This window comes from Astatotilapia calliptera, chromosome 6 (genome assembly GCF_900246225.1).
Source record: "Astatotilapia calliptera chromosome 6, fAstCal1.2, whole genome shotgun sequence".
In the NCBI taxonomy this organism is placed as follows: Eukaryota; Metazoa; Chordata; class Actinopteri; order Cichliformes; family Cichlidae; genus Astatotilapia; species Astatotilapia calliptera.
In genome coordinates this window covers 41,230,163-41,248,429 of record NC_039307.1, presented here as the reverse complement: position 1 = coordinate 41,248,429, position 18,267 = coordinate 41,230,163, and the positions used below count along the sequence as shown (strand labels likewise).

General features: G+C 42.8%; 2 protein-coding genes across 3 annotated transcripts; one reads left to right on the top strand and one right to left on the bottom strand.

The window, feature by feature from the left end:
• Positions 1-353: 353 nt before the first annotated feature.
• spcs3 (signal peptidase complex subunit 3) lies at positions 354-17,382 on the top strand. The gene is made up of 5 exons (XM_026172184.1): positions 354-600; positions 1,000-1,073; positions 1,533-1,609; positions 4,211-4,326; positions 17,157-17,382. Exons 1-5 carry the CDS (start codon positions 458-460, stop codon positions 17,287-17,289), a joined length of 543 nt encoding a protein of 180 aa, XP_026027969.1. The 5' UTR covers positions 354-457; the 3' UTR covers positions 17,290-17,382.
• LOC113024829 (uncharacterized) lies at positions 5,824-13,785 on the bottom strand. 2 transcript variants are annotated; one of them, XR_003272714.1, is made up of 2 exons: positions 5,983-13,785; positions 5,824-5,898 (listed from the first exon to the last, which is right to left on the bottom strand). XR_003272714.1 is itself a non-coding variant. In XM_026172183.1 (2 exons), the coding sequence occupies exon 2, from the start codon at positions 12,538-12,540 to the stop codon at positions 6,445-6,447; it is 6,096 nt and encodes a 2,031-aa protein (XP_026027968.1). In that variant the 5' UTR covers positions 12,541-13,166; positions 13,251-13,785; the 3' UTR covers positions 5,848-6,444. The 2 variants fall into 2 exon arrangements, 1 of the variants encoding a protein (XP_026027968.1); XM_026172183.1 differs by having other exon boundaries at positions 5,848-13,166; positions 13,251-13,785.
• Positions 17,383-18,267: the final 885 nt, after the last annotated feature.

The window sequence follows — 18,267 nt, the reverse complement described above, 5'->3', positions numbered from 1 at the left end:
AGATATGAAAACGAATGTGTGTGTGTTACAGAGGTTACAGTTCATTTGCCTCATTTTAAACCGACGGAACGTTTTGAATAAGGAAGTGAGAGCTTCCGCTTACTCATCGTTCCAAAGCTCTTTCCGGTTCCTGCCGCCGCGCGAGGCGAGCGAACACACATGTGCACATGTTTAAACCCGGCCGAGAGTCACAAACACTGATCCATGTTTAATGTGAGTCAGAGCCATGTTGGACTACACACCTATGCTGCTTCACCTAGACTGTGATTCTTTTAAAACTGTCTTCTGGCCGAAAACGCTTCAAATTCGCTTTATTTTGAAAGGCCTTAACCGGAAGTATGTGTTTATTCCAGGTAACTTCACGTTTCCGGTTTGCGCTAACGCTACATCCGCTGCAGGGCTTGGAACAAGTCTGTCGTTTGAATTAGTGTCCGTGTGGTACTTGCGGAATCCCAATATGAACACGGTCCTGTCGAGAGCTAACTCGCTGTTTGCCTTCTCCCTGAGCGTCATGGCGGCTCTGACTTTCGGCTGCTTCATCACCACAGCGTTTAAAGACAGAAGGGTTCCTGTGGACATCCACGTCTCTAAAGTCATGCTGTAAGTCTCTGCTTTCAACAGCTGTTAGCATCACACCAGGTTCTATCGTGTCTTTGTTCCGTGTAGCAGAGGCTGCAGGCTGGTTTACATGCTAGCTGTTTGGCGGGAGCCGCTCTGTGGCCTGCGGTCCTGAGCCTGGACAGCATCCTCAGTCTCGGGATACTCACTGTGCCTGGAAGGGGTGCAGAGCGGTAGTTCAGAGCAGTACTGTACCACAGCTGTGTACCATAGTACAGATATGTACAGATATGTACTGTACCACAGCTGTACAGTACAGCTCTGTAGTACAGAAGCATTTAGGGTCATGTGAGGAACAGCAGTCGTTTCTTTCACCTTTGCATGCATCCGTCCCAACTTCTACATGTCGAGTGACGTTTGTAACTTCTCTCTCTCTCACAGGAAGAACGTTGATGACTTCACTGGACCCCGAGAACGAAGTGACCTGGGTTTCATCACCTTTGACCTTTCAGCTGATATCCTTCCTATTAAAGCATTGATGTGTTTGATCTTTTCTTCTTGCCATGTGTTGCAGCTGCTTCAGAGAATCTTTGCAATAAGAGTGCACTGTGTGGCTGCTCATGATTGTGCATTTATTCAGCTCTTTGTAGACTTGTCGTCTTTTTTAAAAACTCCATCCTGAGACAAAAGAACAGTTTGAAGCAGCTGTGTGTGTTGGGCGTTACTAAATGAATGCCAGTAGGTCTGACAGAGATTCCAGCCAAAGGCTTGTAATTATACAGTCATTACATTGACCCTGCACGCTCACTGCTGAATCATTCACATTTGAGTTCAAGTCGCGTTAACACCAGATTATCCCTGGTTACCATGGCGATGTACACCATTGTTTTAGGCACTGACAATGCAGTGAAGATGCTCGGATTCATTTTTGTTTTCCTCTCTCGGTTCTGTTGATGGTCCTTAACTTTTCCCACATTTGCAGCCAATTTTTGATTGGAATGTGAAGCAGTTGTTTCTCTATCTGTCTGCTGAGTATGCCACAAAGAGCAATGTAAGTCCTAATGCACACACACCTCGACCTTTTAGTAAGAAGCAGGCATGAAGCACGCTACATATGGCTTATCAAAGCATCACATTGTGTCTGACGGTTAGTGTACAGGTCAAACTACAAGTCTGATGTGTGAATGCACGCCAGCACTCTGATCACTTTAAGCATTCAGTCACTCGTCTCACCTCATCTTCATCGTCACGTTGTTATGAGAATGCTGAACATGAGGCTTTTTGCACAAGTCAGTGACAGCGGTCCATACAGATCACCGACGGCAAACAATACACAGCTGGGTGGTTTTTAGCTGTCAGAGGAGTGGTTTCAGGGCTCGCAAAATTTCAAAACCCCTGGTAGCCCTTCGGGCAGGGACTCTTCAGTTTTTGGTAGCCAAAATAAATTTAAGTAGCCCGAATAAAAAAGAGAGCAATTTTTTGATTGATGTTTTGTTTCTGTTACAATATTATACTTTAATGTATAATATTGTAACGGAAACAACACATCAATCAAAAATAGTTGAAACAAAAATTACAACATTGTATAAAAATTACAATCATCAACTCAAACACTTGGTTCTAATTGAACAGAAGTTTCTATGAACTTGTAAGAACTGTGTAGGACTTGAATCAGTCTGTCAGAGCCTCAATCTGACATTTCCACTGAAGTCACGGGTAAGAGACAAGTGGAACCAAGATCGAGGCCGTTTGCTTTTGAAGTTTGCACAGACTGCTGCATTGTGCCAGTGGTCGTTCACTCTTTGCAACATAGTAGCTGTTCTAAACTGATTTTCAGGTTTATTTTTAGTTTGTTATTTGCAATTGGTGTTTGTTCTGGGAAAGATATTGCAGACTGAGCAATAATGCATTTCTTGCATTTCTCATGGGTTCTAATGGGGGCCTTTCTTAAAATGACTGGTCCCAGTAACAAAGGCGCTTGTCAGTTCAGAAATCGAGAGAAAACCAACAACACACCTGGCAGAACATTATGTTATTTACACGGGTGCACATAAGTGGTCCACATGTGTGCATTCGCTGTCAAAATAAAAGACGCGCACCAGATAAGAAGTTGCAGCGTGCGTTTGCGTCCATATAAAAGGCTGTTTTTGTCCTAGAGTGGGATTTTCACGGCACATTCTGCAGCACATCTCTGTGCGTTCATCATTTGTTTGAAGCCAGCTCACCTCCTGCAACCACTTTTCCGAGAATACGTGCTTCTTTTGTGGTTCGGACTCCTGACATTTCTTTGGAGGTGGAGGAACATCACAGTAATTGCTTAAAGGAGCTTCTTCGACATCTTTAAGAGTTCTAAACAAATGTCTGTCCTCCTCCAGAAAATCTTATGTACGCAAACACGCGTTGCAACTTCTTATCTTTTTTATTTTGACAGCGAATGCACACCTGCGGACCACTTATGTGCAGCCCTGGTTATTTAGCTCGTCATATTGCAGCCACAGAAATTCTTTTGTCCATGAAACCATAAAGCTGCACTTTCTTTTTGCCTTATAGTCTGATTTGTCATAACTTCTCCGTTTTGTGGTAAGCTTTTCTTTGGCTGTCACTTCTTCACCCTGACCTGTCTTATTTGGCTCAGCAGAACTAAAATATATATCCTGCTGCTTTTACACACGCACTCACATAAGCTCAGCGATTCTCTGCGCGATCAACCTCTCACATGTTTAAGCTGCGGGAGATTTCACTTGTCATGTTTGCATAGTAAGCTAACGATTAATAAGACGATGTCAGAGGAATTGGTGCGCAAATTATCATCACTCACAGATCAGTGCTGTCGCTCTCTATACACAGTTCGCGCGATTGCAAAGTGAAAGCAAAAAACAAGCGCAAATTCAAACGCGATTTCAATATGTCACATATTGACAGTGGCTCACCCAATGACATAATTACCCAGCTACATTTCTGAAAGAATGCAAAAGCATTGACATATATTTTTCCTTCCTACAATAGCCCGACGGGCAGGGCAGATATAGATTTTGGTAGCCCGACTGGAAGAATCGCTAGCCCCGGGACGTCGGGCTAGCGATTTTGCAAGCCCTGGGTTTGATACGTAACAGTGAGCAAGAGAGTACGTGAAAGGTGTTTGCAGAGTGTGTGTGTAACAACAACAAAACTCAGTAGTTCATCTAATCAGAGTTTGACAGGATTAGGATGAGCCCAAGTCTCCCAGCTGTTTCCAGAAGTTCCCTGAAGGTGTGTAACTGCAAACAGCTGCAGGATCTGTGTGTAAGCGTCTGTGTGGAGCTCAGACAGTTGCGCAACAACTTTAGTAGGATCAGCTGGTGTGTCTGTAACAGTGTAACCACAACATTGTCATGTGTCAGTGTTTTGGAAATTTGTGACTGTATCAATCAATCAATCTTTATTTATAAAGCACTTTTCATACAAAGATGTAGCACAAAGTGCTTTACATGGTTAGCTGTAGCTGTGAGGAACACGGCTGTAAAGATAACACAACTACATTCACACAAAGACATTTTAGCCCGGAGGAGGCAGGGATCTAACCACCAGCCTTCTGATTGGTAGATGAACCGCTGCCTGACCATGGATGGAGGTCCTGCAGTATAATTAATCTGTGTGTGTGTGTGTGTGTCAGTCTCTGAACCAGGTCGTCCTGTGGGATAAGATCGTTCTTCGAGGTGAGAACACCAAGCTGAACCTCAGAGACATGAAGTCCAAGTACTTCTTCTTTGACGATGGAAACGGACTGAGGTGAGATACCAGATGTGTATCAACACATGTTCTGGACTACTAAAATCAATAACATCCACCAGCAACTCAGTTCACATGTTGTGTCTACCCCCTCTCCAGAACCTTTTCTCCTTTTTGAGCTGTTTTCCACTCTTCATCTTCCTGATTTATCTGATATTTCTAAGTTTGTGTAGATCAAAGCCTGCCACGTGTCATCTTGACCCTATGCCTGCAGGGTTTGTGAAATCCTGCCTCTCTTCCTTACTCCCACTCATCTCTGCTATATTCACTCTTCACTCACCACCAGTATCGTTCCCTCCATATTCAAGATTGCTCTAGTCACTCCTATACTGAAAATACCTTCTTTAGATCCTAACAACTTTAACAACCTCTGTCTGTTTTCTAATCTGCCCTTCATTTCTAAAATACTCGAAAAAGTGGTTGCAGCTCAACTTCATTCACACCTGGTTAATAATAACATCTACGAGAGATTTCAGTCTGGTTTTCGTTCATGTCACAGTGCAGAAGCTGCTCTACTTAAAGTCACTAACGATCTTCTAATCGCAGCTGACTCTGGTCTTTCACCATTCTCGTCCTTTTGGATCTGAGCTCAGCCTTTAGTGATGTTTCAGTCGCGAACAAAATGGTTCTTAGAGCCGGCTCTTTGACGTGAACGACGCAAGCCGTGGGTTTTTGTTTTTTTTTTCCTTTCTCTCACCCTCTCTCTCGCACTTTTTCCCGCTTCACTCCGCACGCGAGCCTTGTGCTTTGCGCTGGGCAGAGGGGGGGGGGGGGGGCGGTAGTTACACTGGCAGTAGCTCAGGAACAGAGCGGGAGGGAGAGAGAGAGCAGGGACAACAACGTCACATTAGAAAGGTATAGTAATCATCCACAACTATTTTCAGTTGCAGATGATAAAGGATTCAGAAAGTTTATTCATGCAGGTCCATATGACAGAGAATGTGCATCTTCTTTTTGTTTTCATATTATAATTTATATTTAATTGTGTTGTGTTTGCAGTGTTTTGTGTTGTTTCACTTTAAATTTGTTTAAAAGGAAAAAGCTGAAAATTTAAATAGTCTTTTTAGTGAGCCGAGCCGAAAGAGCCGGTTCTCTAAAAAGAGCCGGAAATCCCATCACTATCAGCCTTCGACACATCTGTCACTCTGTCCTTCTAAGCAGACTCTCCTCTCTCTGCATCTCTGACACACCCCTCGCCTGGTTTCAATCATATCTCTTTGACGCTCCCAATTTATTCAACTAAGATCATTCCGCTCTCATCTATTCCCCGTCACCTCTGGTGTACCCCAAGGCTCAGTCTTAGGCCCTCTTCTCTTTATAATATACATCCTCCCTCCACATCCTCCTTGCTGATGACACCCGTGTATCTCTCTTGCAGACCTTATTCCTCCCTCCCACCTTCTTCCTTTACAGAATGTCTATCCGAGTTAAAATCCTGGTTTTCTAATTTTTTAAAGCTCAATGAGGATAAAACTGAGATCCTCCTTATAATTCCCTCGAAGCACAGGCAGACGCAAGTGGTTTTCTGTCACTGGTTTATTTGAAGACTTCTCTCCAAAGCCACCGTGAAAACTATACAGCATTAACAAAATAAAACTCAGCATAAGACACAGCAGTAATAACACTGTACAACAAACACGATAAATAAATAAATACCTCGTTGGCTGCATGCTGCAAAAAGGGAATTAGCCGCCGTTCTTCTGAGGTTTCCTTTAACCGTGTGTAGTTAAAGTCCACTTAACATGTTTTTCAATAAAAACCATCCTTTCTGCGCGCTTACAGGTGTTTTTCTTCGTTCTACCCAAAGAGGAAACTAGCGCAACTTGTAAGCGAACTTGACTTTCAAAATAAAAGCACCAAAACGTTGACTACAAAAAACAAACAAAGTAATGTACAGCTTAAATAATTTACAATCATGACATGGATCTTGACGAGATAAAGAAATAATCCAAATTATATACAATGTCATCATGCCAACAGTTACACTCCCACCAAATCACACAAATCTTTACGTGGGATTTCCCTAATGAAATAGTCTCTCCAAACAAGCATTTCTACTTATCACCAAAGACTTCTCGTTATCAACCCTTTGTCAGGTAACTTCCAGCAAATAACCATTTAGTCTGCTTCTAAGAGAGTAAAAACTCTTTGAACAGGTCTCTCAAGAACAACAGTTTTAGCTGTGTGGCTCCCTCCTTTGTCATGTGTATCACTGACGTGCAACTTTATTCTCCTCACTCGATTATCTGATCCTGGATAAACTTCTGTGACTCTAGCCATCTTCCACTCATTGCGTGGTGCCAGATCATCTTGTAGAAGGACAATGTCGTCAACCTTGATGTTCCCTCTGTTCTTCCGCCACTTTTGTCGCTCTTGTAAATTTAGAAGATATTCTTTCTTCCATCGAGTCCAAAACATATTAGCCAAACACTGCACTCGACGCCATCTTTTCCTAAGATAAACATCTTCTTTGACAAACTCTCCAGGCGGGGGCAGAATGATCTTGGACTTCATTGTTAAGATGTGGTTTGGAGTCAATGGTTCAAGGCCTGATGGATCATTCAAATGTTCAGTCGTGAGTGGTCTGCTGTTGATGATAGCCATGACCTCATACAGAAAGGTTCTCAAGGAGGTGCAGTCAAGCCTTTGAGATGACTGATCGAGAATAGCGGTAAGAACACTTCTTATAGTCCTTATTTGACGCTCCCAGACACCTCCCCTATGGCTTGCTGTTGGAGGGTTCATGAGAAATTCACATCCTAGAATCTTAGCCTTTTCTTGATCCATTCCCTTCATTAACTCCATGAACTCTCTCCTAGCACCAACAAAATTTGTTCCTTGGTCGGATCTTAGCTGTCGAACATTTCCTCTTATGGCTATGAATGCCCTTAAAGCATTGAGAAATGCATCAGTTGTCATGTCATCAACCACTTCTATATGTATGGCTCTTGAACATAGACAGGTAAACAAAAGACCATATCTTTTGAGAGTCTTTCTTCCTTCCTTAACATAGATTGGACCAAAGCAGTCCATGCCAACGTAGGTAAAAGGCGGTGTTGTTTCTGTCCTATCTTGTGGCAAGTCACCCATTTTTTGCTCTTCAGTGGATCTTCTGTACTTCCTGCAGGTCACACATTTAAAAATATGTGATGAAACTGCACCGCTACATCCCAGGATCCACCAACCATTTGCTCTCAGTTCGTTCATTGTCATTCCACGTCCTTGATGATGGATTCTTTCGTGAAAATGCTTGATTAGTAAAACTGCTACGTGGCTATTTTTTGGCAGAATTGCTGGGTGCTTCACATGAGGGTGCAACGTGGCTTGACTTAAACGTCCTCCCACTCTTAAGATCCCTTCTTCATCCAAGAAAGGATTTAACTTGCACAGTGGACTGTTTTCAACTATTGTCTTTAGCTCCAAGCTCTTTATCTCATCTGAGAATGCTTCTTCCTGAACCAACTTGACAATCACAAGTTCTGCTTCTTTTCTCTCCTCTAGACTTGTGCTATCACTTGTTCTTTGCTGAATACCTTTGTGCATTCTGATGTATCTTTTCAGTCTGGCAACTGCTCTCGATAACCTTGACCAGTCAGAGAATTTCTTGAAGTTATCCAACAATGATTTGTCTTCCTTTGACTTTGTGTTACACACAATCAGCTTGCGGAGTTCAGGATCATCCTCCTTGATTTCACCCACCTTGCATTGTCTGCCAGGAAGTTCTTTTTGCCAAAGAAATGTTGGGCCGGTAAACCAATTTGAGGTCCTAAGCCGCTCTGCAGTCAAACCTCGAGAAGAATGATCAGCTGGATTATCTTCTGAAGCGACATAACCCCATTGTTCAGGGTTTGTACTTGACTTGATCCTCTGTATGCGATTTGCTACATATACCTGAAACCTTCTGGCGTCGTTGTTTATGTAGCCAAGAACAACAGTGGAATCTGTCCAGAAGAATTCCTGAAGATCCTGGATTTCCAGTTCACTGCGAAGCATGTCGCTGGTTCGGGCTGCAACAACTGCTGCAGTGAGTTCCAGTCTTGGTATCGTAGTAACACTGATTGGGGAAACTCTGGATTTTCCCATTACCAAAGAGCAATGTACTTCATCAGATTCACTGATGGCTCGCAGGTAAGTACATACACCATATCCTGAGAAACTGGCATCTGAAAAATGGTGAAGTTCATACCTTTTGACATTACCAAAATCAGAAGGTAAGAAGGATCTTTTGACTTGCATGTTAGTCAGGTTGGGAAGGTCTCTAATCCAGGACTCCCACTGAGGTTTTAGGATTTCTGGAAGCTCCTCATCCCAGCCAATCCTTTCTTTACACATTTGCTGGAGCATTTGTTTCCCTACAAGGACGAAGGGTGCGATGAATCCCAAGGGGTCATATATAGAGGCCACAGTAGAGAGCACACCTCTTCTTGTTAGTGGATTGGATTTCACTTGAACTCTGAACTTGAATGAGTCAGACGTGACGCACCACTCTACTCCAAGAGCTCTTTCCATATGTGGTAAGTCCAAAGCCATGTTCAAATCCTTGATTGTGGCACGCTCTTCTTGTGGAAACTTATGCAGTCTCAATCGTCCGATACTACAAAGCTCTCGTGATTCCTTGACAAGCTGGATGGCTTCCTTCTCAGTCGGAACACTTGCCAATCCATCATCTACGTAGAAATTCCTTTGGATGAAATGTATAGTTTCTTCGTTGAACTGACCTTGTCCTTGAGTTGCCAGATGTTTTAGGCCAAAATTGGCACAGCCAGGCGACGAGGCCGCTCCAAACAAATGAACCTTCATTCTGTAAACTGATGGTGAGGTTTCCAAGTTGCCATTCTCCCACCATAGGAATCTCAAATAATCTTGATCTTCCCTTTTGACATGAAACTGGTGGAACATTCTCTCAATGTCGCACATGATTGCAACAGAACCTTTTCGAAAGCGACAAAGGACACCCACCAATGTGTTCGTTAAATCTGGACCAGTGAGTAGATGGTCGTTGAGAGATGTTTCTTGGAATTTGGCAGAGCAGTCAAATACCACACGTATTTTCCCTGGTTTCTGTGGATGATAAACCCCATGATGTGGAATATACCAAGCCAATTTCTCATCATTTTCTTCATCAGAGACCTTCTCTGCATCACCACATGAAATGATGTCATTCATGAAGCTTACGTAGTCTCTGTAGTACTGTTGGTCTTTCTTTAGTCTCCTTTCCAGGCACTTCAAGCGATGTATGGCACATATCTTGTTGTTGGGTAATTTAGGCCTGTCTTCTTTGAATGGCAGTGGCATTTCAAAGTGACCTGTATCATTTTGCACAATGTTTTTTCTCAACTTTGTCAGGAACTTGAGATCATCTTGAGACACAATATCATCTCCAGTTCTTTCTGAGAAGTCTGATTCCAAGACCCTTATGATGTCTGAAGGAGTTACTTCCTTCACTTTGGTTTGGCTCACATAATGCACTACCCTTTTGAGGTTGACAGAAGACTCAACATCTGGTATCACTTGTCTCACTACTATGCGATGACTGATTCCGATTGCGTCCCCATAATCAACACAGGGGTTTCCATTACCAACAATACTCCATCCAAGGTCTGTACGTTGTGCATAAGGCTTGTTCTCTTTGCCAGACACAACTTCTCTCGGAAGCAGGGCTTGTGAACAGTCATATCCGATAAGCAGACCCACGTCACAGTCCTGCAGAGGTGCAATTTCTGACTGTAAGTGTACTAGATGGGGCCACGCTTCTGCAGTTTCATTGGTTGGGATGTGAGTTCTGTTAGCTGGGATGAAATCACGCGTGTACACTGGTGGTAAGGAGATTCTCTTGTTGGAGTAAAAGCCACGGACTTGTAGGTTACTTACTCTTAGAGAACTCACCACTGTAGTTCTTGACGTCATGGTAGAAAGCTTAAGCTTGACTTGCTCTCCATTTGTCTGTAAGGTTTCTGCTGCTTCACTCAACACAAATGTTGTGTCACTCTGCGAGTCCAATAAAGCATACACAAGGACTTCTTGTGCTGGTTGTGTTGTGCAGGAAAGCCACACTGGAACTATTGCCGCTGTTTGCATTTTAGCTCCATGAAGCATTACTGTATTTGAAGTAGCAGTTCTGGTCATTTCGTAATCCTGTGCTAGTTGTACTTCTTCATGAACCTCACTCGAAGTTTCATGATTCCGATTTTGCTTGGCCTGTGGTGGTTTTTGCTTCTCTTTGGTTCGTTCTTCGTGCAAACAAGTAGGATGACGCTTCTGGCACTTGTCACAAACACTCCTACTGATGCAACTCTTTGAGTGATGACCGTACTTCAGACAACCAAAGCACAACTTTTCCATTTGAATGAATTTAATTCTATCATTAACTGCTTTCTCCCCGAACTTCCTGCATTGGTGCAATGTATGCCCAGTCCTTTTGCAGAAAAGACATGTATCAGCATATTTTTCACTGGAACTTGTGATGAGTGTCTTTGCTGCAAAGTTGAAATGTCTTGAGGATTTGGTTTTTTCAGTTTCATCTTGTTTCAGTGCCTGCAGCGATGTGAGAGGGTTGCAAGCAATTTTCACCTCTCTTGTCAAGAACTTCACAAATTGGCTGAAGGAGGGAAATTGATTAGTCGCTTCTTCTATTTCAATAACTTGTCTATTCCATCTTGCTGTTAGCCAATCTGGTAATTTTGACAAAATTTTTCTGTTTTCATTACAGTCATTCAAGATTTCCAGTGCCTTAATATGGACCATGGCGGCTTCACAACTACGGAGAAAGTCAGAAAACTCTCTGAGTTCAAAGCTGTCCTTGGAGCCTATCTTGGGCCATGTCTGAAGCTTATCTCTATATGCCTTTGCAATCGTGAATGGGTTTCCGTATCTTTCCTCCAAAATCTCAACTGCGGCAGCATAGGCTGATTCAGTTCCAAGAAGGAAATAGCCATCGATTGCTTTCTTAGCTTGTCCACTTACATACCGGCGAAGGTAGTAGATTTTCTCCTTATCTTGAATGCTCTTCTGGTCAATCAGCGTTTCAAAGGAGATTTTCCAATCACTGTATTTCAATGGATCCCCACTGAATACTGTAGGTTCAGGAATTGGAATTCGGTTGGCACTTAAAGCTCCTGCCAGCACTTTGACAAGTTCTGCAGTACTGTCATTTGAAGAAGTGGTCACAACTTGTGGTGCAGGAGGCATACACTGGGGCAAAGAGCCTGTGGAAGCACAAAGTTTATTATCCACTACAACCTCAGGTTGCAGTACGTCCTTTTGCTCTTCCTCTTTGTCATTCTCTTGATTGTACACCAGCATTCTCGCCCTTGCTGCACTGAGATCCTTCATTGCCTCCAGATGCTGTAATTTTCTCCGCTTTTCCTCCAGAGTCCTTTGTAGAGCTATGTGCTCTTCCTCTAGTTGAGCCTTAATTTTAGCTTCTTCTTCCTCTCTCTGCATTCTTCGTTTTACCTCTTCTGCCTCTCTTTCTAACCGACGTTTTACTGCTGCTGCCTCCTGCTCAGCTATCTTTTTCTTAGCTTCGGCTTCTAGACGCTCGATCTCTAACTGTTCTTTTTCTTGTTCTTGTAACACTTTAAGAACAGCCTGACTTGCAGCAACATCAGCAGCAGCATCTTGTCGCCTTGCAGAAGACCTGCTTGAAAGTACTGAGGTGCCTTTCAAAATGGAAGCAACAGAACCTGAATTACAGGTGCTTGAATTAAAGAGAGAGCCTGCTTCTGGCCAGTCTTGCTCCTCCTTTTCTGGAGACCTTCCATGCAACCTACTTGAGGCTCTGGATGCAACAAATGTAGAAATCTCTACACACCGATCCACTCTACGACGCGTGACCTGGTCTGGAGCAGAGATCTTTCGTAGCTCTTCATAGACACGCTGGACATCTGCAGAAAGACCTGTGACATCACTTATAATGTCATTAAGCAAGTCCTCAGATAAGGTCTCTGTTGTCTGTGATAAGGATTGTCTTGCAGATTTAACTTGTGTTTTCCATTTGTCATATATATAGTTAAACCTTTGCTGGAGTGCTTTAATTTTCTCATCTTGCATTTCTTTGCCTTTCTCTGTTAGAGTTCTGATTCTTTCACTTCGTCTTGGCTGCTGTGCTTCCTCTTGCTGAGCTTCAGCACCATGCACTTGACCTTCTTCAGACTGATCTTGAAAGTCTGCACTGTCACTAAACTGAACTGTAGGCTCGCTTGGTTCTGACATTTTACAGCACTTCTTAATCAACCCACTTAGAAATAAGAAATGTAGATGGTTAACCAAGCCTCAATGTTTAACACTTACTCATATGTAAATGGCACAAAAATAACACAGTTCAAATGGAAGTGTTATCTTACAAAAATACACCTGATAATAAACTTCAAAACAGTTCAAGAATTTACATCCAAAACCTTCACTTATTGCTTCCCAAATGCACTTTTATCTTAAAATCTTCAAAAGTTTTAGCTTACACCAAAACAAGATGTACTATACACCACAGTAGTTATCAATCACAGTATTCTTCAGCAATGTTTGCAAAGGTCCCTTCTTAGGCCACTTAACTTAAACACCTTTCCTTAAAACACTGCCCTTTAATACTTGTGCATGTGTCATATCACCATATGCATATAGTACTTTCAGCTTATCTGCCAGTTCTTGTCAGCTCCGCTGCGTTGTAGACATGTAGGAACAAGCCCGCTGATGCTTTGAAGTTGCCGCATCGTCAATTAGTGGCCGCTTGCGTTGACGAACAGTCCGAGTTTTCACTATAATTCCCTCGAAGCACAGGCAGACGCAAGTGGTTTTCTGTCACTGGTTTATTTGAAAACTTCTCTCCAAAGCCACCGTGAAAACTATACAGCATTAACAAAATAAAACTCAGCATAAGACACAGCAGTAATAACACTGTACAACAAACACGATAAATAAATAAATACCTCGTTGGCTGCATGCTGCAAAAAGGGAATTAGCCGCCGTTCTTCTGAGGTTTCCTTTAACCGTGTGTAGTTAAAGTCCACTTAACATGTTTTTCAATAAAAACCATCCTTTCTGCGCGCTTACAGGTGTTTTTCTTCGTTCTACCCAAAGAGGAAACTAGCGCAACTTGTAAGCGAACTTGACTTTCAAAATAAAAGCACCAAAACGTTGACTACAAAAAACAAACAAAGTAATGTACAGCTTAAATAATTTACAATCATGACATGGATCTTGACGAGATAAAGAAATAATCCAAATTATATACAATGTCATCATGCCAACAGTTACACTCCTTATTGGCACCAAATCCAACCTTTTGAAGGCTAATCATTTCTCTCTCACTATCGTTAACTCCACAGTTTTCCCTTCTCCTCAGGTTAAGAGCCTTGGTGTCATCCTAGACAGTTCACTTTCCTATAAATCTCACATCACTAACCTCACCCGTTCTGCCTACTTCCATCTACGTAACATTAACAGATTGCTTCCTTCTCTTTCCACCCAGTCTACGTCCATTCTTGTCCACAGTCTTGTTACCTCCCATATTGACTACTGCAATTCTCTTCTGCATGGTCTCCCCCAAAAATCCCTCCATAAGCTTCCAACTGGTTCAAAGCTCTGCTGCTCGCACTATCACCAGAACCCCTCCTACCAGCACATCACTCCTGTTCTTCAGGAACTTCACCTGCTCACAGTGAAATTCCGAATAATATACAAACTTCTTCTGCTCACCTTCAAGGCCCTTCATAACCTCGCTCCTCCTTACCTTTCTGACCTGTTAAGCACCACTTGTTCTGCCCGTTCACTTCGTTCTTCTTCTTCTATCCAGCTTTCTGTGCCTTCTTCCCGCCTCAGCACCGTGGGAAGCAGAGCTTTCAGCTGCTCTGCTCCCAGGCTGTGGAGCTCTCTGCCCCCAGATATAACAAACACTGGTTCTCTCCCCCAGTTTAAATCTCAACTCAAAACCCATCTGTTAAAATCTGCATACTCACTGTGAACCCACTGTTTGTTCGTTTTATCTTGTGCTTTTGTTTTATTGTTCTTCATTGTGTCATTGTTCTATCATGTGTTTTTTATCTATTGTGCAGTGTCCTCGGGTGTCTTGAAAGGTGCTTTATAAATAAAATGTGTTATTATTATTAACTGTTCATTACACTGGCCTCTATTTTTCTCTCTGAGCATAATTGTAACCAGTGTTTCCTAATGCTAAACATGTTACCTGATAGGCTCTTCTGATCAAGCTCACATCATCATATTACTTAGTCTTCTTTGGTAGTAGGTGGGCCTCATTAAATACCAACAGGGGTTAGGGGGCCAAGTCTGCTTGGTTCTTGGCTCCACACGGTCACAAAGAACAGGCAGGCATGAACCTCCGATGACATGTTCATCACTCAGACCTAAGTGGACTCATGGAGGCAGACTCTGTCCTCGTTAGCGGCAGCGATACCATCTATCAGAGGAGATCCTTAGCATTAAACCATCAGCATTGAGCTCTGAATGCACTCAAGACATGATCATTAACGGGCTTAGATCTTAGGACCTGTTCCTCATCTTTCTCCTGAATGTTCTAGTTGGGAATGTGACTTCAGCCCATACTTACTGTACAGGCTTTAACTTGGACTTTCATTCATTTTTTTCCTGCCACCTTCAGCTGACACACAAACACAGTCCCTCCCTCACACATGTTCTTTTATGATAAAGCAGGGCTGGATATGGCGACCCTCAGTCCTCCCTTACTTACTAATAGGCCTCAGCTGCCGGGGGATTCCCATGATGCACTGCTTCTTCTTCACTCACTATGTGTTAATACTAGAGATGGCACGATACCACTTTTTTATGTCCGATACCGATACCGATATCATAAATTTGGATATCTGCCGATACCGATATGAATCCGATATAGTGTTTTTTAATCAACAAAACTGTTTTTTAAATATCTTGCTGCATTTTGTATAAGTTCATACTCAAGTTTAAAACAACAACTACACTAAAGCTATTCTGTTATACCTGTATACAAAAAAAAAAAATTCATAGTTCAGCAATACTGATCAATCTAATAAACTTAAGCCTACACCATCCTCCCTATTCTGGTATTTTAAAGAGTACTTAGCATAAATATTAAGCAGCCTAACTAATAGGGTTCCAACTCCCAGCAACAACAAAAATAAATAAATAAAAAATAGGGAACCACCCCTCACACTCCACCTCATGATGCTTAATCAACGTAATCAACCTTAATTTGATGCAGTGTGAAAAAAAAAAATGCACAGAAATCAATTATTTTTCAAGAAATATTAAATAGATTCAACATCTTTCTTCAACAAAATTGCAGACTGCACAGATGGTACCTTCCCAAAGGAAAAAGTACTATAGCTTACTAGGGTATATATATTAGACTTAATAGTCACTATATACAGTAATTGACTTCTATTCATTTTACATCAAATTAAAACTTTGGGTGTCAGATAATTATTTATTAAAAGCTAGACATTTTAAACGAGAATAAGAAAGAAAAGTATGTCTTTGTGCCCCCTTTTCCCAGTTCATGCCCTATCGGCCCCCCTGGCTAAACTTTGCTAGATCCGCCCCTGCACAGTTACCAGCGTCAGCTACGTAGAAAAAGATCCTCGAGTAGAAAGTAATAATAAATAAATTCTAACAACAGCTGATCAAGCTTAAACGTGCTGCTGTTGTTCAGCCGCTGGTTTCCTCTTTCTGGTGCAAAGTGGGCCAAAAGCAAACTAGAGACACGGACTCGCGACAGAAAAGCCGATCAGCTGATCGTTAAGCAGTTTCATGATTGAAGTAGCAGCAAGAAGAGGCAGTCGTTTGTTAAGCTTAATGCAGGAATGCTTTACAAACATTCAGAGATGGACTTACACACTTGCTTTACTTCTCTCGGGATAACTTTGTCGGAGATGAAATGCCGGGTTGCTAGCGAAGCTCCAAATGCTATCCAGACCACCGACAGGTCCCGCATGCCACAGCTGCTCTATCACGTGATGCATACTGCTCCGTTCTGAGGCGAGTTACGGCGTGTTGCAAGTTTTGTGAGGTGCTTTCGTGATATTTAATGGATCGGATTACATTTTTTATTTTTCTCCGATATCCGATCCAGTAATTTAGGTCAGTATCGGACCGATACCGATACGTAATATCGGATCGGTCCATCTCTAGTTAATACACCTCTCTGCATTTAATCCTTAGTTATTATTAATCTCTGGCTCTCGTCCACAGCGTGTCTTTGTTCTGGCTTCCTTCTCTCACTCACAGCAGATGGCCCCGCCCCTCCCTGAGCCTGGTTCTGCTGGAGGTTTCTTCCTGTTAAAAGGGAGTTTTTCCTTCCCACTGTCACCAAAGTGCTTGCTCATAGGGGGTCACATGATTGTTGTTTTTTTTCTGTATTATTGTAGGGTCTTTAACTTGTAATATAAAGCACGTTGAGGCGACAGCTGTGATGTTGTTTGGCACTAAATAAATAAAACTGAACTGAATCAAAGGTAGCGTTTAGCAGCAATGGCTCATAATAAAGCTGTAATGTTGGAGCTTGACTTTAAGAAAAAACATTTGAACCCAAATGTTTGATGTTACAGACGGTAGGACTGATCATGTTTAAAGTCCCCGACTGATATAGAGACAGGTCTACCAGCAGCTTGATGGAAATGGTAACAGTCTCAGAGTCGAGTCCCAGTCTTGAGTTTAAAAAAATGATACGCATGAAATTTGAAACATCCTGAGTATTCTGACAAGGAGATTTGTTTCCCATAATGCAGTTCATTTTTTCCCGGAGCCTTTGTCGTCTCTTATTTCACATGCTTTTCACACACGTTGAACATGATTGGCTGATTGTCATTATTTCTCGTCGTCAGGGCCAATAAGAACATCACCTTGACATTGTCCTGGAATGTAGTTCCCAACGCTGGAATCCTGCCCCTGGTGGCTGGAAGTGGACACGTCAGCATACCTTTCCCAGAGACCTACGAGACCACCAAGAGCTATTAGAGATGCACACATCCAGCATTGACTGTGCTCTGACCGCTGAAACGAGATGTAACTGAGTTTTTGGTTTGTAATAAAAGTTGAAATTGGAACGTCTGTGTTTGTGAAGAGCTCTTCTGTGTTCTGACGAGCAAACAGTGATGCTGTCAGCATCGGTGTGTTCATGTACCTCCGTCTGGTCTGAGGGAGCAGCTCTGGCTAATACAGTGGATGTGTGTATTCATTGTAAAGCTGCTAGCTCGTAACCAACTCGCTAGCAGCATGGCCTCTTCACCTGTCCCTCCTGCACTTTCTTGCTCATTGTGTCAGATGTTTAGTTACTCCTCGGCCTCCTTTAGCAGTAATGATATCTGTAACAAATGTAGCATATTTGCAGCTCTGGAGGCCAGGATTACTGAATTGGAGACTCTGCTTCGCACCCTTCATTCACCCATAGCTAGCCAGGCCCCTGTAGCTGGTGCAGCCGAAGATAGCGTAGGCCCCTCTAGCTGTTTCTCGGCAGACCCCGAGCAGCTGGGGAAAGAGGGCGGCTGGGTCACGGTGAGGAGGAAGCATAGTCCTAAACAGAAGCCCCAGGTACACAACCAACCCGTTCATGTGTCTAACTGTTTTTCCCCACTCGGCGACACACCCGCCGGGGGTCAAACTCTGGTAATTGGCGATTCTGTTCTCAGACATGTGAAGCTAGAGACACCGGCAACTAGGGGTGGGTTTTGATTATCGTTTTACCGTTTAAAATCGATTCTAGCTTGGATAACGTGATATCGATTCATTAAAATCCTCAATAGATTTTTTTAATATAAATTTATTTTGCCCGAAACTCCGCCGATGGATCGAATCAGCGGAAAAAGGACGTAAACACAAAGCTCGACCCGCCGACGGATCAGGATCAGTGAGATGTCGCCTTTCTCACGGACACGGTCGGGGCTGAAAGCCGACAGCTCGCTGAGTCTGATGTGTCGGCGGGTCGAGCTTTGTGTT

Coding starts and splice junctions, on each gene's coding strand:
- spcs3 (XM_026172184.1), top strand. CDS start 458: ATGAACACGGTCCTGTCGAGAGCTAACTCGCTGTTTGCCTTCTCCCTG. Junction 601..999: donor CACGTCTCTAAAGTCATGCT/GTAAGTCTCTGC, acceptor TCTCTCTCACAG/GAAGAACGTTGATGACTTCA. Junction 1,610..4,210: donor AGTATGCCACAAAGAGCAAT/GTAAGTCCTAAT, acceptor TGTGTGTGTCAG/TCTCTGAACCAGGTCGTCCT.
- LOC113024829 (XM_026172183.1), bottom strand. CDS start 12,540: ATGTCAGAACCAAGCGAGCCTACAGTTCAGTTTAGTGACAGTGCAGAC.